This window comes from Pholis gunnellus (assembly GCF_910591455.1).
Source record: "Pholis gunnellus genome assembly, chromosome: 18".
NCBI lineage: Eukaryota > Metazoa > Chordata > Actinopteri > Perciformes > Pholidae > Pholis > Pholis gunnellus.
This window is the reverse complement of record NC_136545.1, coordinates 17,316,415-17,336,712: the sequence shown is the minus strand read 5'-3', so window position 1 is coordinate 17,336,712 and position 20,298 is coordinate 17,316,415. Positions and strand designations below refer to the sequence as shown.

The 20,298-nt window shown below is 42.6% G+C and overlaps 1 protein-coding gene across 2 annotated transcripts; it reads left to right on the top strand.

Moving 5' to 3' along the window:
- Nucleotides 1-455: 455 nt before the first annotated feature.
- On the top strand, nt 456-18,905 carry ttll11 (tubulin tyrosine ligase-like family, member 11; the record flags this gene model as incomplete). Of its 2 annotated transcripts, none has more annotated exons than XM_079178446.1 (10): nt 456-998; nt 4,051-4,150; nt 4,640-4,773; nt 6,808-7,098; nt 7,193-7,477; nt 8,366-8,461; nt 8,549-8,661; nt 15,307-15,549; nt 16,237-16,343; nt 18,338-18,905. In XM_079178446.1, the coding sequence occupies 10 exons, from the start codon at nt 456-458 to the stop codon at nt 18,649-18,651; spliced, it is 2,226 nt and encodes a 741-aa protein (XP_079034572.1). In that variant the 3' UTR covers nt 18,652-18,905. The 2 variants fall into 2 exon arrangements, with proteins under 2 accessions (XP_079034572.1, XP_079034571.1); XM_079178445.1 differs by lacking the exon at nt 18,338-18,905 and adding an exon at nt 16,487-17,009.
- Nucleotides 18,906-20,298: the final 1,393 nt, after the last annotated feature.

Sequence of the window (20,298 nt, the reverse complement as noted above, 5' to 3'; positions counted from 1 at the left end):
CGACATGCCTTCGGAAAGCTGGTGTTTACGAGGAGCTTTAAACGCAGCATCAGCTGCTCTGCCTTCTGCTGCTGCCGAGCGGCTCTGCTGCTTGACAACACAGCGACGGTAACACACACAGAGAGCAGAGGACTGTGGCCGTCATTGCACCGCTGGTCAGCGCTAGAACAGTAGATAACCGTACGCGGTAGGTAAAGTCTGTCATGACTTAAAGGTAGACCCATATGTCAGCTAACGTCAGGTTTAGCTAGCTTCAAGTAGCTAGGCTAGCTACAAGTGCTGCCACTAGCAGAGCTAGGTCAAGTCAACGCCAGCTTGTTATTGCTGCTTTTAAATTAGCCATCTAAGCTAGCAATGCGTTCTGCATTGTTTCAGGATAACGTTAGCTCGGATTATTGCACTCAGTGGCACAACTGTGCCCTGCCCAGCAGCGCACACTCGTAGCGGTTCGCATAATGAGTGATCGTTATGTGAAAGTAGAGATCCAAGTGGAGGAAATGAAATCACTGGGCGAGGATGCAGAGAAGGAGGGTGTGGATGCTGAGCTCCAGGTGCTTGTGTGTTCATCCCCTGCTTCTGCCTCGCCAGACCCTTCTAGCGTCACCGTAGCCGGCAGAGATGCGTCCAACACCTGCAAATATAGGGTTAAAAACCGAAGCAAGCTGGGAAAGGATGCCAAGAACTCCTGTGGCAAACACACCTCGGATGTGTCCCTGCACGGGTCTGTAGTTTCTGCTCATGTTGGAAAAAACCTGAACAGACTACTAGGACACGAGAGGACACTTCATGTCAAAGGGACCGGGAAAATACTGCAGGGCAAGTTGGAGACTAATGGGAATTACGCAAACATCCAACCATCCAAAAACAATCAAGAAACACGCCGCGAGGACGGATTTAAACTGGCAAAGAAGAGAAGACCAGTGACGGTGGACATCTCCAAAGCCAAAACTTCATTGGAGGCCCTCAAGTTAAGCGTCAAGCAGCTGAAGTGGAAAGAGGTGTGCTACATACGTTTCTTTCTCCTTGTTTAATGTTATTCAATGTTCTTTACAGGGTTTATTACTATGGAACCACTCGGTGCTGGTTTAACTGGTGCAGTGCACGGCTTGATCTCTGACATCAGCTGCATTAGTGTGTGTGTCATTTGGATGACAACCAGCTTAGGCTTTGGTCACGAACGTGCACGGATGGAAACCTCTGTCCTACTGCTCTTCAACTATGTGCCATTGAGAAGTAAATGTCTGCAGAGACAGGGTCACGGGGATGTGATGAGCAAAGTGTCAATGCACATTTATTATAGGATATCAATCTGCACAGCACTACATAACATGAGGCAACTTTTACTGGGCTTTTAACAGTTAAAGACAATAGAATCTTAACGGCTTTATATTGGATTATGTAGTAGTTTCTTTTTCTCCTTGTCCAGAATCTTTGCAAGAAAGTTGGGCCCACTTTAACTTAAATTACCTAGTTATTTAATGCAAAATGTGCACTTGTGTTAACTTATATAATGCAGTCTAAGGAAACTGTTTATAAATACTTTTTAAAAATATATATTTTAAGCGTTTTTATGTACTTTTATCTACTTATTTACTTATGTGTTGATGAACCTGTCCATCCTTTGAAATAGTATGGACAGCTGACACTGAGCATTCATTGGATCAGTGTGGTCACAGCTGTTTTTAGACTGAGTCTCGTCATATCTATTTTTGTTATTTCGATCTCACACTCTAATTTCTGAGACCGGATAAGTTGTTTTTTGTCCGATCATGTGGCAGGCTGAAAGGCAAGCTAATCATTGGCTAGGAAATTGTAAATAGGGTGATCAATTGAGAAAATAATCTTTAAATGACGGTTGCAGCTCTAATTCAGAGTATGACGACTTGTTATCCTTCCCGTTTGAGTATTCATGTCCTGCATCAATGATTGAAGAAGCCCTTGATTGAAAACTTGGCCCATTGTTAATTGGATGACACGATCACCTTTAACCCGACAATGCCAGGTTGCCTCTAATGTATAAACTACAGAGGATGGGTGCGGATGAAAGTTGTTCTAAATTAAAAGCATTAAAACATTTATGAGATGGCTAATTCATCCAGTTCTTCTTTCTCCGAGCCACAAACACCACCTGGTCTCATTTGAATGAGATGCAGGTAACACCTGCTATCGGCTATCGTTAACATGGTCTCTATTATGCATGAGGAGTAAAGAAGGGCATCGCGGTGAAGTAAAGACTCTACTTATCACGGGTGACCAGGCAGTGACACTTAAACCCTTCCAGGTCCGGTATCGGTATCGGCGGACACAAGGCCGATACATTACCAAGACAAAGTCGAGGGCGCTATGGATCCTGTGCCGCTTTTGAAAGTACCTGTCGACATCTTTTGAAGGGGCTGAAACTCCAGCGGCCCTGTCCGTCAGTTATGAAATGAACACTTGACTGGGAGGGATCCAAGTTGTAACTCAAAGCACTGATGTGGGATTATAAAATACAATGCTGGATACAGTTATGGAGATTTGATTAAGACACGTTAGTGACTGATAAGTTGCTTCATTTGCGTTTGCATCCAAATGACTACGTCTCTACATCTGCAGTGTTTTCTGGCCTTATAGGCAGCTGTCGACTAACCTTCAACATACGGCCTTCTCTCACACAGTGGAAAATGATTAGCCTTAAGCGCCCTCTAATCCAATAGACTTCCAGGCCTCCTCGAGGCAGAGAGAGAACGGCAAGCCTGAGGGTCCAAGTGACAACTTCAGAAAATGAGACCAATGTGCATTCAGTCGCTGGGCTCAGCGTTTCCATTATGATTCTACAGGCTCCCATGTTTAGGAAATAATAACCGGTACAACTGAGGTTATGATAATATAATAATAACTGAGACTATTTACCGGAGGCATGAAAGATGTGCTGTAACTTAAAATATCCTCTATGTGGCTGCATTTGTGCTACATTAGATCAAAATAAAATACATTGTCTGGGCTTTAGTGAGCAACATATTTTGTGGCTCGTAAAACGGACTGGCCCACTCAGGTGATTGTGTGCACAACAATGGGTGGAAAGCGTTCCTCTGTCTTATCTCTTCATACACAGTCAAGATTTCTGTTTTGGCCCCTGATTCGTAGAAGCTACTCGGGTTAATTGGACTTCCTTCTCTGATGCAGGTGACACAGTTATACGCTGGCACCTGCGTGGCGGTATTTATAGCAGGTGTTGGCTGTGGAGCAGGGTTTTCCCTGTTTCACACACTCTCTCACGCTAACTCGTTAATGAGATGCTACTCTGTCAGAGAGCGATCTTATAGTCGGTCGTTTGAGCCTAGAATCTAGTGGTGACCTTCCGATACAACTTGATATAGTCATACCTTTCAAGACTAAACTGTCCCGGCTCCTATTTTGAATGTTTTGAAGCTCAGACGTGAGCTGTGTCAAGTTCTGATAAATAATGAGCTGGGAGAAATCAGGGAGAATGCGTCTTTTAAAATGGATTATTCAGATCTATTTCAGCAGGTTATACGTTCCCACAGACAACACAATATAATACGGAGATGTTATGCCAGGTTGCATTAGTTTGCAGTGACGGTAGATGACTTGAGGAATACAAGCACAACTGGGACATGTTTCTTGAGTAGATGCTGTCTTAAACAGGTGTTCATGCAGGTCAGCCAGAGGTCCAAACACTCTCATTGTGTGAGTGTGGAGCCAGAGCAAGAGGTGTGGAGGAGGAAAGCTGTGCCTTCTGCCGGCAGGATTTTCCTAGCTCTCTAACTAATTCCTTTTTTACAGTATCACCTCGTCTCCTTTTCCCCAGCTCATCACCTCAGAGCACGCACTAGTCCCATCTTTAGGCAAGATTATCCCTGCACTCTGGGATCACCAGGAGGTGACTCCCCCCTCCCCCCTCCCCCGACAATGTGCCGAGTCATAAGAACAAATGAAGCCTTCTCTCATTTACAGATGCCAAAAAGTGTTTTTTTATATATATATATATATGTTGTTTAAAATTATCTTGTATTCTCCACTCTTCCTGTCCTCTCTCCCTTTCCTCAGTTTCCTCTGGGAAGACGAGCACCCTGTGATATCTACTGGCACGGCGTTTCCTTCCATGACAATGAAAACATCGTCTCGGGGCAGGTGAACAAGTTCCCAGGTATTTCGCCGCTCTCGTCTTCTGTAACCTTCCTGTTGATTTTAAGGCCACAGCAAGGCTTGTTTTGAACTGCAGGTGGAGAGACGGCTTCATTTCATCTCGCAGTGCATTCAGTATTCTGTAATCACAGCGGGAGGGATTTAGTTAAACCCTCACTGATCCAGCGCTAACCTTTTCATGCCATGGCAATAATCGTTACTTTAGAGACTCTGGAGATTATTGTATTAGTAACAGATGCTCGTCACTTGAGTCTCCTGGCTTGCATTTATCTTGCACTATCAGTGCATTATATGATACTTGTGTCATATTGAGTTATACTCCCTTACAAGGTCATGTCTGTTTGCCTTCCTTCTAGTCCTTCTACAGATTGTATTTCCTTTCCCGTAGCAGTATAACTTCCTTTAACGGCTGTCTCCCGAATGCATTTTTTTATTGATATCTTACATGTCAGCCTCTTCCATTTATCATATCTGAAACGGTGCGTTGCAGGTATGATGGAAATGCTGAGGAAGATCAACCTGAGTCGGGCAGTGAGGACGATGCAGGAGTTGTTCCCAGAAGAGTACGACTTCTATCCCCGCTCCTGGATCCTGCCCGAGGAGTGCCAGCAGTTTTCCACCCAGGTATCGCTGCGTAACGAAAGCGTTATGATCGCGGGCTACGATACGTGGAGATTTTCTTTGGATTCTCTTCTGTATTTCTGTGGTTTGGATACCGTCTGCTGTCTGAGTAGAACTGAAACTGTTGCGTTGACTGTAGGTCATGAGAATAAGATGACAGAAGATTAGATTTGATTGTATGCTTGAAAAAGGCCATTATAAAAAAGAAAAGGATAACAACATAAATGGTTTTACTTTTTCATTTAACCTTTATTTAACATGATAAAATGAGGTTGGATAACTCTTTTGCGAGGGTCAAGGCGGCAGCATATAAAGGTGCAGACAAAAAAAACACATAAATCATGCAACAGATAAAACAATACTACAAATAAAGATAACGGTACTAAGAAGGCTAAAACACAGCAGTGTAAGAACAGGTGTTACTAATGACATCAGCGAGGGCTACATTCCATTTAAGTGCCCGAATAGCCCACGCTAGCAGACCATTTTTACTGGCTTGAGCTGAAAACATGAAGGCCGTCACCCCTTGCTCGTATATTTGACGACACACAGCAGATTATGTCTTTATTGGGTCTATTGAAGATGAAGATGGTGAGATGAATTCCAAGATAAAGCTTGTTAAATACAAGACACCTCTGAAAAGTAAAGCCAGGCTTTCTGTTTGCCATCCTGCTTCCTCTTAATTTGTGTTGTTCTCTTTACAGTACTGGTGCTTCTTTTTTCTCTCTATAAATACTCACCATGCTACGCTGAGCAGTAGTATTTAAATGTGTTACTGTAACTAGTCATTCCTGTGACGTGTACTCGCTTCATTGCTCGCTCTGCTTGAGGGGGAAAAACAGACTGTACCATATTCATGAATATGACCCTTTATGGTCATCTAACACTCCTTAACACATGGTTGAATCTAGTGGGATTATTTTTGAGGGCAGACGCGTACGCTGGGGGAAGTAGAGCCGTGAAGAGACGAGGGAAGAATTAGTTTCCCTGGTTGAAAACACGTTACAGTCAGTTACCAAATGTGCCATTCACCACCAAGCCCTAAATGAACTGAAAATACACTAATCTGGATAAATGCTATGTCCATCAATTCAGGAGGAAAGTTGATCTGACACCGTTTAAAATATGTATTTTTTTTGTTATTAATTTTGGCGGGTAGACAAATATTTCTACTTGTCAATGCCATGTACCTTTCAGTGCGCTTTTATTTGCACAATCAAATCAACTCTTTGATGCAATTGAAAGGGCAGATGGTCAAACAATTATATTTAAGTAAATCATATATAGCAACAATATGTTATGTCCAGCAGGGGGCACCAGAATATCACTGTTGAGCCTCCGATCTAGTTTACAGCAGACAAAACTTCTGCATCACAGTGTCAAGGAAGAGACATTCGATTGTCAACACAGATGAGTATTACACCAAAGAACATCGAACTGAAACAGAATTAGAAAGCTGAGATTTGACTTTGCATGTATAATGGATGGTGTTGATTTGGTACACTTGACTCAAAGGTATAATTGAATGATGGATGACACATTTTGAAGGACCCTATGATGAATCTTTAAAGCTGGGCTCGGCACTTTATTTGAGAAGCTTTTTTTTCTTCTCACATTTGTTAAAATTCTCTTCGCATCCTGACGGCGATCAATAAATCAAATGCTGGTAGGCCTGTAATCATCCCGTCCAATCATTTCAGTCAGCCCCTCGTGAAATGATTGAACGGCCTTCCTGCCCGCGTTGTCATTGTGCGTGACCGGAGTCTATCTATGAGTACTAACAATAGTCTTGTTTGTTGAGATAATGTTAGTTTTGTGAAAGAAACTTGAGGTAGTTGGATACGGTTAGAGATGATCTGTGCTCTCCTCCAGGCAGTGCGCATTCATGTTATTTTTTTAAGGTTGGATGTTTTCAAACTCAGGGATCTTGGTTTTTGAAGGTTTGGAACAGTGTGTGAAACCTGTGGGATTCCAGCGTTTGCCAACAAGGCCTTTTGTTAACCTCGTCCTTTCTCTCGCTCCCACCCCCTGCTGTAGATCCGCATGGTGAAGGAGAGCGATGCACCATTGAACCCCACCTTCATTGTCAAGCCGGACGGGGGCTCTCAGGGGGACGGCATCTACCTCATTCGTGACCCCAGTGACCTGAAGCTCATGGTGGGTTCACAGGCCAAACAGGCTGTAGTCCAGGAGTACATCCAGAAGCCGCTACTCATCGACAAGCTCAAGTTCGACATCCGCCTCTATGTGCTGCTGAAGTCCCTGGAGCCGTTGGAGATCTACATTGCCAAGGAAGGCCTGACGCGTTTTTGCACCGAGCCCTACCAGGTAGCTGTGACGACGCTGTTAATACTTTTACTCTAAAGTTGTTTATTTACTTTGATACATATAATTAAGGCCGCTCTTATGTCTGACTGTGTAGGAACCGAGCCAGAAGAATCTGAGCCACGTCTTCATGCACCTGACAAACTACTCGCTCAACGTCCACAGTGGCAACTTTGTCCACTCGGACAGCCAGAGCACAGGCAGCAAGCGCACTCTCTCCAGCGTGCTGTACAGGCTGGCGGCTAAAGGCGTCGACATCAAGAAGGTGTGGTCGGACATCATCGCTCTGGTGATCAAGACCGCCATCGCCGTGGTGCCTGAACTCAGAGTCTACTATCAGTCCGATATACCGCCTGGAAAACCGGGACCCACGTGCTTCCAGGTGGGCGGCGGGTAACGTCGCGTTAGGACTAGAATGTGTGCAGTAGGATTGTTAATGAATATGAATGCGTCGCATATTATTGAGATACAAATCCATTCATCTGTTCACAAAGCATATCAAAAGACACTCCGTATAACTTCAGATCATCTCTCACAATCAAACATACTTGAAAAGGATTCCTTGTTGCTAACTGCTAGTAACAAAAGCAGCTCAACCTTTCTTGGTGCCAGAATGTAAATATATTATTATTATGGCCTAAAACAAGGTGTGCTGGGATTTAAGATCAATATTCAGACATTCAGTGAGGTCCCTCCTAAATAACCCTTCCATTTGTTTTCACCATCATTTGCTCAATGCGTGAATCGAGCCCGACTGATCTGCCTGGCGCTGTGCGTGACTTGACAGTAGACGGGAATCTGATGCGTTGAAGTTAGGGACTGTCTCAAAAGTGCAGCCAAGTGAGCTTCTCTCAATAGCATTCTCTGTTTGTTTTCATAGACAGTTATTTTCCTTCTGCATGTAGAACCCCGTTTTGTTTAACATTAGCATTTAGGGGGATCTTTTGACAGAAATGGAATATAATATCAATAACTATATTTTATTTTGTGTATAATCACCAGAAAATAAGAATCGTTGTCACATTTTATTTATATAGTTTTATGTATTGATGAAACCAACCAGACCATTAACAGTTAAATGTATATTTATATTAATAAATGAATGAAAGAGAAAACAACTTAATGCCGAAAATAAAGCCGACTAGACGACCACTTTCTGCAGAAATCCGAAGATTTTGTGGCATGAACAGATACAGATAATAGCTTGTTGTCACACAGTTAATCTGCTTTATCCTAAAATATAAGTACAAAGTATGTGTTTGTGTCTTAGATATTAGGCTTTGACATCCTGCTGATGAAAAACCTGAAGCCAGTATTACTAGAGGTCAACTCCAACCCCAGTATGAGAATCGAACATGAACAAGAGGTAAGAGTGAATGTCAACATCAGTATTGTCATCATATTATTATGGTTATCGCTCACTGCTGTACTCTATATTTGTGTTTTGTCTCAGGTGACACCAGGAGTTTTTGAATATGTTCCCAGTCTCGTCGACGAAGAGGTCAAAGTGGGTGTGATCAGGGACACTCTGCGCCTCATGGACCCGGGCCGCAAGAAACCTTCAATGTAAATACTCACACTTTCACACACACACACACACACACACACACACACACACACACACACACACACACACACACACACACACACACACACACACACACACACGCGTACCCTAAACACACCGTTTGAAGCGCTTCCATCGTCCTCTCTTTGTCTGCTGGCCTGAAGAGTCCACATTTAAGGACATGATACCTCACTCTGCCCATCCCCACTCAAAGCCCAACTTCTGCACCACTCAACAGCTCTCCATAAGCCTGTTAAATGGCAACATTTAATTCAGCAGAGCCGAAGTGGAAATTCACACATTACTGTACGAGTCTGGTGGCTCACTCTCTCTGGCCGTCCGGCCCTGCGTGGTATCTGGCAGTAAATCTCCTCTACCATTAGGGTTTGTGTTTTCTTTCCCTTCTTCATCTGTTTTTCTGCTATGACAAGAGGATTTACTGTTTCTATTCCACCACCATCTCAATTCCTGGCCTCCTTCCCTCACTTCTTTCCTCTCCAGATTATCTTCGAGATCAGATATTTGATCTGCTTTGTTCTGCAAGTGACGGGGATATCTCCTCCGGGGATAATACCCACTTAACTATTTCATTCATGACCAGTAACTCGTTGGTATAATGCGCCTGTGATACATTTAATCCCCGTCCCTCCCGCATTGCTATATTTTAATCCAGCCGGAATCAGCAGAACCACATCTTGTACTTGTCTGCGGATGAAATACAATACTGTATAATGTAGTGTACACATTTAGAATTCTGAACACTAATTCCTATGTATGTACTGTTGGAGATCCCCAATCCTTTAATCTAATGTCCCTCATACTTTTTATGTTTGACTTAGAACTCACTGAAAGCCTTTATACCTCAATATTTACATCACTGTGTTAGAGCTTGAACAATTAGTCGATTGACAGAAAAGTAAGTTTGCAGGTTTTCAGTTCATAACCCAGTCACATGTTTTTTTCATTTTAAATCATTTTAAATATCTATAATATACAAAAATCAGAAATCTAGTATTAGTTGAGCTACAATGAAGTAACCGTTGGTTGTAGCCCTACACAATTTATATCATTTTAAGACCTATTTTATGTGATTTTTGAGCAGTTTGTTATTAATTTAAGGAAGCAATGTTTGTGAACCATGTAGCTTTTAGTTAATTAGCTATTAGTCCTAACATTGCATATAGGAAGCTTTATTTATATACAATGATCTTTCAATGATTTATAACATGAAATCAGATTTTCCAAATCATCTGCGTATTCATACCTCCATTTATTTCACTGTTCCTTCAAGACACACAGCCTCCTAAAGTCAATTAAGTAGTGAAAGAATATCTTTACACGATATGTGTGTGACAGAGTATTTGCAATCAGCAGTCATGTGGTGAAAAGAGGCTTAAGTCCAGACTGGAGAAGCTCAGTGATCTTTAATATGATGTAATTCAGTGTGTTTATAAGAGAATAGCATTGCTCATAATGAGCTGTTGAAGTAACAGTGACACCGACCAGGAACAGCGTTCATGATGTGACAATTATGTTTTCAATTCATTTTTTAGTAAACAATAATAACCACAATTAGTGATAAATGACATTATAATGAGATCAAATATAGTCTTGCAGGTGTGGTTAGAGATTTGGGATGCTGATGATAAGACTCTAATTAGGCGGCAATTAAATAATATAAATCACTGATTAGCGTTAACAAGAATGTTGCTGCTAATCAATGACTGCAGATGGAAAGTCGACCCAGACTAGGCCTGAAACTAAATCAGCGGCTGTCTGCTAAACTTCCTGGAGTACTTATCTTATCACAAATTAGTCCTGTGATATTGGAAAACAAACAAATTTGGCCCAAGCATTTCAATATATTATCTTCATACATGATAGAATCAAACTATGTGCCATATCCAAAATATGTGCAACCCCAACACAAAGGTTTAGTATTCATGTCTGCTGTCAGCTTTGAGTTTTGTGGTTTAGGCGGTCCCAACTAGCTAGTGCTAATATTTATTGATTTAGCCATTAGATTGGAGATGCTCCAAAAAAAATGTAATCATCACTGTAGCCACCGACGCTGGCACGGAATGAGATCTCGTTAATCATTCAGTCCCACAGTGTGTTCTCTGTCTGTTTACATGGGCACACAGGCAGACGCATTGCACATTCATGTTTGTCTGGTAGAAAACACATTTTTGATTCACTCAATGCTATGTTACATTACATTACAGTACATGTAATCATACTCCATTACAAGTAAAAGTCCTGCATTGGATATGCTGGGTAAATAAAAATAAGTGTCATCAGCAAATGTATTTTTGAGGATGCAAAGCAAAGTTACTCATTCCTCAGAAATGATATCTTTATATACTTTTATTTATGACATTATTAGATTAATTCTGATGATTCTGTTGTCTCAAGCTAAAACTGTTTGAACCAGTGGTTTCATTTTAACACTGCATTGTATTTTGTAAGATAATCGGATGTTTTATTTATGTGCAACTAAAATTAACTAGAAAGCCCATCTGTCAAATTTCAGTAGTTGAGTTAAAAATACAGTATTTCCCTCTGGGATGCAGTGGAGTAAAAGCATAAAGTCCCACAAAAATGTTAAAACTTGAGTACAAGTATAAATAAACTGTACCTCCCGTGTAGTACTTGTGTAAATGTACTCGGTTTCTTTCAACCGTTTGCACAGCTAAGACGAAGCTCAAAGTTTCAGCATCCAAGATCCACGTGAAAATGTACAAAGTGAACAAAACTCAGATTAACGCAAACTTCTCCGAACATGCGCTTGCTGCTGAAAAAAACAAACTCCAGCGGCTGATTAATAGAAATAAGCAAAAGGAGGGTAAGCATTTAGCATTAGAACCAGACAGAACAGGATTGGTTCTGTCTGGAGAACAGTTTGCTACACTACTACACATCTCATGGATTCACATGCACAGACACTTACATTCAGTTCAGTTCTATTTCAATGGGGACGGACTGATTCGACTTCCTGTTCGTCAGAAAACTTTCACAATCATTGACAAGTAGTCGTTGGCAGCACAAACAAAAATGTTCCCAACATCGTTACGGGAGGTTAAGTAATGAGTTTACTGAACAGATGGTGCACCCGTAGGTAAATATACTTGTGTTGTGGTCTCTGACAGCTGTTCTGCAGCGGGGATGGATGGGATTCAGTCATTCAGAACGCAAAAGTTTAGACTGAAGTCACCCGCGTGTGAATTTTGACTTGTCAAGATAAAAGTGAAAGAGAGCCGAGAAGTGACCAGGCGCACAAACACAAAAGGTGCCGTCAAGAGAAAGAAAAGACGGAGTGAGAACTTATACAAGAGAGATAAGTAAATGCAAAATGGAGGAACACAATGTGGGGGAAAAAGTGTCATTTTGGAGAACAGGGGGTAGAGGTAAACACTGAACTGTGAGGAGGAGGAGGGTGTGATGTGAGGGACTCTCTGGCATGTACTCCTCACACCCAGCTCATTAATCCTGTGCACGATGCCTCTGTGGGTGATTTATGAGCCGGTGTGAGAGGTGTGTGTGGGTGAGAACAAAAAGCTGATATTTGTTGGCAACCGTTTCTTAAAATAAGGTGCGAGGGAAACAATTACTAAAGCATCGTCTGCATAAAGAAAATGATATATATATGCTGAGGAGGATGAATTATGTGTCCAAAATGTGTTTAAAGTTAGTTTGTGTCACTGTGGAAGCTTTGATGAACGCTCTTGGGGGCAGTATAAACCAGTTGAGAACACAACATTGACGTGTAAACATCTTTTTAAGGTTAATATGGAAAACATGTTATAGCAAATAGTTACTTATGTACAGCTCAAAGTTTTCGGACTCTTGTGGTTGCGTTGGTTAGGAACAAGGGAGAAAAGTTTTGCTTTTAAATAATTTACACACACAAAAAAGGTGTATTGTTACCTGTGGGAGACTCATTTGTTCTGTGTGTTTAGGTACGACTCACACTCGTGCAATAAATTCAGATTTCTGAAATGGAGATACGCGTGCTGACACATTTGATTTATCTTCATTGACACATCTGGCACCTCTTTAAGCCTCTCCGCGGCGCGTAAAAGCTTTGAAGATGTATCCACCAGGAGGACAGAAATTGCATTTACGCCGGGTAATGACAGCTAAATTAGGCCCTAACCCTCCTCACGTACGCTCAGCTAACATTTGGCACCGGGCCTCTGTATGTCTTTTTAATAACCTGCCATTCTTCACCTTTTACCCCCCTCGCCTCGCCAGCCATCATTCTCTTCTCTCTCTCTCCGTCTGCTGGGAATGTTTGTCGACGTTCTCTTCGCTGTCTGCCTGGGCTGTCAGCTGTCCGTATTCAGCCTGAGCCTGGTCCTGTCTAAATACATGTGGGTGGTGTCCTTCTGGCTGCTGAGGGATGATTGATTCCATTAAACATTCAGCAGTGGTCTCTCTCTCTCTCTCTCTCTCTCTCTCTCTCTCTCTCTCTCTCTCTCTCTCTCTCTCTCTCTCTCTCTCTCTGCACCGTTGTGTTTCTCTTTGTTGCTCGTGTCGTGCGTTGACCATGGGAGTCCCACACAGTTGTTTTCACTTATTCTCACTGATGAAGACTCTCTCTGCTCAGGTCGCTGTGCTGGGAATCATTTGAGGGTCGCAGCACTCGGGCGAAGTAATGGAAATGATAAAGGTATAATTGGCACTAGCCCTACAGTGTGCATTAAAGCCAGCAGGAGAGGGAGGGAGACGTCAGTCAAGCACACGCCCACACAATCCTGAGGTTAAAAAAAACGCCTCCTCTTCATTTTCTATGAGAAGCTTCAAATCCCTCAGGGAAGATGCAAAATGGGTAAGAGGCTGGCAGGTAGTGAGGTGCCTAATAGAGGTGTAACATAGCGGGATGGTAACCCGTCACACCTCACGCTGATATATTTATTGTCATGTAATTTGATTTCATTGTGAGGCTGCATAGCTACAACAGTGGAAACGTTTAGATTCACTCTTTTATTCTCTGGGATTTTGCTCTTTGAGACTTCTTAAAAAGGCACCCTGTGTATCCTTTGACCACCATGAAGCAGAGTGGGGTCACTGTTTAGTTTGTATCTTGTGCACAAGGACACATGAGTAGGAGTGTGGTGGTGCTGCGATATTCATTTCTACCAATGGCTTTACACTATTTCAGTAATCGACAGGTGGCGGTAACGCGGCAGGAAATGGAGCAATATGCCGGAAAAAAATGCAAGTTTACAAACGTGCATGTAACCAATGAGCTTCAAGTTGTTGTTTCTATTGTCTTTGCAAATATTTTATGAAGACTGAAACTCCTCGAGGTACCTTTTTAATATCTATTGACTGATTCAAATTCAGAAATTACAAAAAGTCACCTCAGGGTGTTTGCAATGCTCAGGAACTGTATCGTATATATATTCATGTTTTTACAGCTGTTCCTTTTGTTATGATTATGAATGAGGTAAAAGTACTTTTTGTTCACATGTGTGACTATCTGCTACACCAGAACCGCCCCACAGTCCAGCCCTCTCCCTGGAGGCGTGGTGTGCCTTTGCTTTGAATATTCTGAAACCAAGTTGAACTCCCATCTCTTGACCACCTTTGTGCGACAGGAGAGTGATAGCCTGAATTTATGGGGGTTTTTTTGGGGCCAATTTAAGTACCTGATATAAGTGCTTTTATATTTCTGCCTCATCAGCATTCAAAGCATCAAACGTGAAGTCCATAATTAACCTCTAAAAGCACCATTTGTCCTCCATCAGCAGTTGCATTGGCAACATTGGTCTTTTTCCAAGTGCAGACTAAATGTCTCATACAGAGTAAAAACCTCTGCAGAGATCTGCAGAGATCTGCAGAGATCCAATGTAGTGTTTAAAAGTCCCCCTTTGATTTACTGAAAGATCTGTAAGATCTGTAAGATCTGATCTGTAAGATTTCAGTGGCTCTACTGGAAGAAATGGAATATCATATTATTAAGTATGTCTATAATACCCTGAAACTAAGAATTGTGTTTTTGTTCCCTTAGAATGAGCCGTTTTGACAAGATAGACAAACCAAACACACGGGAGAAGTTTCAGTTGGTTGCAGTCTACAATCTCACCTCTAGATGCCACTAAATCCTAAACTCTGGACATTTAACTAAGTATCCAAACTTGGTGAGAAGAATCAACTTTCTCTTCATATAGGAATTTAAAACTGACATCTAAATTCTAAATTCAAAACCCACACCATGTAGCTCCGTCATACCACTAATGCATTTCATGATGTGGATGTAATGAGAGACTGTAAAAAAAGGCCGTACGGAGGCTGTGGGAGGAGAGTGCACAAAGAGAGTTATTTATCCTTCATACAACATTATTCATCCACTTTCCCCTGGCAAGCCAGGCTGCAAGTGAAAATCCTGGTGCATTTATCTACCTCGGGCGATCTGTGACTCAGCTGACAAGAGCTTTCTGGGTTGGCCTTGTGTTCTTGCGCTTCAGTCCTGCAGGGCTTGAAGGCAGTCCCTCTGGAGTCTTTACATCTCCACCATCTGTCAACCTGCTCGTCGTTTTAAAATGCCTGTCATTTAAATACAATGCAGTTAAATTCCTAGTAATGTGTTTGTTTGCTTTCTGTTATTATCTCTCTGTCCTATCATTTCATGGCCATAGTTCCCAACTGAGGCCCGGTGGGCTTGAACATGGAGATGAGATTCCCATGGAGGCGGAGCCACAAGAGAGGAGCCCGGACGAAGGGGCTCTGCCGTCGCTGTGTCTGAAGCAGGTCTACCCAAAGTACACCAAGCAGTTCAACTACCTGCGGCTGGTGGAGCGAATCGCAGCTCTGTTCATACGCTTCCTCGGGGTCAAGGGCAACATGCGCATGGGCCCCACCGCCTTCCGAACTTTCATCAGGTACACGTTATTTAATTATTTCCTGGGGTTCGCACATTCACAAAATGTCCAAATATCTTTTATGTACAGTCTTATGTTTGAAGCAGACTATCGCAGTTATGGAAAGTTAAAGTTACATTTCCTTCTAACAACTCCCGACATTCCTCCTCTACGTACTATTCCCGAGCCTCCGCTTCTACAACTGCTTCACTCAGAGCAGCTGTCAATCACAGCTGTCAATCACGACGTCTCGCCCTCTTTTCACAGCACCGAAAGAAATGTATCAAAACCAGACTTATCAGAAAAATACATCCTTGTGATAATAACCTAAAATGACAGAAACCATCTTTGGGGGAAATTGATTCGACACGTACTTTGATTTTTTTACTTCTGTGATGTTTTGGCTTTACCTTTGGGGAGCTGTCATGTAAATCACTTGGCCTGTGTTCTCCCTTGTGAAAAACCAAAAAGAGAATTCATTTTTTATACCCCATTTCTTTAATTTCACCAAATACTCTCAACTTTACGGCAATTCTAAGGTTGCCCTAAAGACCTTTTCCCTCCTTTTTAATAAAGAAATACAATAGGGAATACTTTAAAATAAACATGTTGACACTATTGTTGTTGACTGCAGTGAAGGATGACTGAATGTGATTTGAGTCGGACTTCTTAACGTATTGCCTGACATGATTTCCTGGTTGCTTTTAGGACCTGTAGGCTGAGCAACAGTAACTTCTCCATGGCTTCAGTGGACATCCTCTACATAGACATCACACGTCGTTGGGCAGGAACAATGCCCGATTCTAGAGAAGCAGGTAACACACAAGCCTACACACACACACACACACACATACCTACACACACACAGAAACTACACGTGGAGGACAGAGAGCCGGGTATCCTTGAGACTCGGAGCAAATGATGTGCTTGGAGATAATTGCTTGTCATTCTTTGTCAGATTCCCTCTGACACTGCGCTGCCGTAATTGAAATGAGCCGAGATCACAATGTGGCAGAGGAGAGACTATCCGACATGAATTATTCAGACGCTGCACCTTGCGAGGAATGTTTGCGAGGTAAAGCGGATGGATGGAGATCACATGGACCGGGATGGAAGGGTCTGTACAGAGGAGATTGTGGGCTGAATTCAGAGCGAGCTCATACGTATTCAGGGAGACTCCGGGAGAAGTGTCAAGGTCTGTGATTTCTGTGTATGTGCTTTGGAGGATTTGTGGGGACACGAGATGGGGAATAAAAGTCATCGTTCGTACTTCCAAATCAAATTATTATGTTTTTATAAACAAAGTTTTAAAAGGACACAGGAGGCAATTTATGGAAATGCTTTCTTGCAACAGACTAACACATTTTGATAAAAGAAGATAAACGTTATTGTCCGTCACAATGCAACAGAAATTCTCCTTTGACAGGGCACAACATCAAACAAACCCTGTGTGTGATATGATATTATTATAACAGGTAAAATAGCCATAAAATGTCCACAAGTGTCTTTATTCTTGTTCTATAATTTCATAAATACAACAAACTATATTTTTTGTATATATATAATATAACTATATATAAAACTTTATAAGCTTTGACATCAAATAGCTTTTGCGGCTCCAGACAAATTTTATTTTGTGGAAAATAGAACAAAAAGGCTCTTTGGATGGTAAAGGTTGCCGACCCCTGCTCTAGCTCGACAATAACAGAGGCTGCAGTAGAAAATATCGAGGAGACCTTTGAGGGAGAGTTCAGCTCTTCTCTTGTTTTCTGAACACTTCATCGTTTTCTTATTTCATTATTTGACCTTCAGTCACTCTGACCTTAGCCCCCTGTAGACAAGATCTGAAAGTTATGAAATTAAGATAATAAAATGATGAAATCATCTCATTCCCTCTTCTCTCCCCGGTCTTTACTCTTCTCTAGCAGCAGCAGTGCAATCGTTTAACGAGGTGTTTCTTCTGGAGGACACTGTTCTTCTCTTGGTGGCAAAAACATACAGTTGATTCATATGTATATTTGCAGTATATTAATATCTGAATTACCAATCTTCAAATCTTAATGTACAGCATCCCAAATGTGCTTTCAAGGGCTAATGATGTTAAATTTACATTTCAGGCGAGACTCTGCTGCTTACTATCAGTATGTATTTGAAGTTGTTTAGAAAACAGCCGGAGCAGCACCTAAAACGGTCATTATTACTCATAACTATACTTTTTATATGTGTTGATCAAAAAGGTTGCATGTGGTTAGTTACATGTGTGTATATATATACACACATAAACTCAGCAGGACTTCCCCAGTATCATCAGTTTCTCCCCCAGACCCGTGCACTCCTTCAGCATCCTGGTGCCCACTAGCATTTGCCTACTGCCTCTATGGTAATGTGTAATAATAATGTCATTACAATGTCCTACCACTACCACTATAGCACCGTCCCGCAGTTAGCGCTGCCGCTTCACAGCATGAAGCAAGAGGGGTTTGGGTTCAAACCCTTCGGCCTGCTCGGGCTCTTCTTAGTGGAGTTTGTTTGTTCTTATGTTCTCCCCTTTGTCACTGCAGGTTTTTTCCGGTTCCTCTGGCTTCCTCCCACCGTTAGGTTCATCGGGGACATTGAGTTACCCGTAGATGTGAATGGGAGCATGAATGGTTGTCTGTCTCAATGTGTCAGCCCAGTGCTTCACTGGCTCCCTGTCCAGGGTGTACACCGCCTGTTGTTTGACAAACTATTGTTGTTTAAATTTCCTTTTTAACATTCCCTCTTTCGTGCGTCTCTGGCCTCACCTTAACACGCTCTCTGTTTTTTGCAGGTATGGGACTGCAAGCATTTGTGGAAGCCTTTTTCCATCTGGCAGGTCGCAGGTTCAAATCCCTGCCGCTGAGGGAGCAGGTAGCGTCCCTGCTGGAGCTGTGCGAGGCTCAGCTGGAGTCCCAGACGGGCGTCGAAGAGAGGCGCTCCGTGAGCTGCAGCAGGGCGATGCCGCGAGCCGTCAAGACTCAGACGCCGGGCCACGCCAACCCTCTGCTCAACTCTCCGGCTCCCCTGCGACGGGCGTCCAGCCAGGACTACCGGCTGCATCAAAGACTCAAGCCTCGCACGCTCAGGGCCAACGTGGAGAACTGACGAGAAAGGGCTCCAACTAGGCATCCAACACCCAAACACTGCCTTTAGCCTTCTCTACAGGAGCCGGGGGAATCAGATGTCCCTTCGCTCCTTTTGCAGCTTCCACAACAGGAGGAAAATGGGAGCCCGAGAGAAGGACTCGCTTGACCCCTGCTGGCTGACTTGCAGGAGGACTGTTCTCGGCCTGATTGCTTTTTCTCTAGAGGAGGAAGATGTCCACGGGGGGGGGGGGGTTGGGGAATAAATAGAACATGAACTACAAGGAGGTTTGTGCATTTCCTCCCCTCCTGGTGTGGTCTTATAGGAACAGCACGGTCCAGTCAGGAGGAAGATACGGCTGCTTTAATATTCTTACTGATTCTTCAGGGCAGCTACTTGCTTCCCTTCACCTTTCTCTTCTTGGCGACACACTGAAACCAACTTCTTTTTTTTCAGGAATAACACAAAAGACGCCATCCGGCTTCCCATTCAATGCAGTTACACGCATCACACATGTCCTCAGTGCGTGTGTATTATATTCTTGATTTTGCACAACTCTTGGAACTATTTCATTTGCACAGAAATGGATGTGAGAGTGACTGAGCGTTTTTTGTGGGGGCGTATTGTGTATGTCTGAGTGCGTGTGTACTGTACTGTATTTATTTGTGTTAAGCTCAATGGTGAAAGCCTATTTACAGCCAGTGGCTCAGCTGTGCGTCCCAGCTCCGTGAGCCCATTAGTGATGAGTTAAGTGAATAAGTATTCAAAGGGAAAAGGCCACTCGCGCTCTTTCAGTTCAGTCAGGCTGCCCTCAGACCTCCAGCCATCACATTGTAGGATGATTACTTTGTAGCTACACCATTGTCGTTGGGGAATTAATTGCATGGCACAATTCAATCAAATGCATTGTTTCTTAAATGTGATCCCGATAGCGTTTGTAATAAAAACCCCATTCCAATGTGCGATGTGGCTACACACAAAATGACGGCTACCGGATGCCAACGAGGGAGGTCATATACGTCGCTGTCATTTTTAGGTATTTACACTGCAGTTACTCGCTGAACGATGACTTTTAATTAAATTGCGTTTGTTTCGTTTACACCAAGATTATTAAACTAATTTGTCACATGCAGACCAATAATCAAGTGCGGTGTGTGACACAAAAAAAAACAATCAAACTTAGTACTTAACTGCAATGCAGCTCTTTAACACAGACAGTGAACGTAACATGTTGAAGAGTTCTGCGATACGTACCGTCGGACTAACTCATTTACTGCAGGATGCGTCTGTTAACATGAAGTAGATTTATGAGGTTATTCAGCTTGATCGTACATATGAATGAAATGTATCGATGGCACTGCAAAAAATAAAAGTCCTCTTGCTCTTTGAACTGAACTGTGTGTTGATGTGGTCACTGCTGTTGTGATATTGAGCAGATATTTTTTCAAATACTTTTAACTTGGGCTTTTTTTTTCTTCCTTTTTCATACAAATGACATCTTCTTTAGTGTTCTCATTCACCAAATATATTTCAGCAAATCATGCAAGGCCGCAAAGGCGCTGGGTGTGCTTGTTGCTGCAACTGCTGTGCAACCTGTATGTGCACCATCATTGTGCCACCTCTGAGTGAGATCCCCAACGGACTCATTAAAGGACACCATTTGTCACA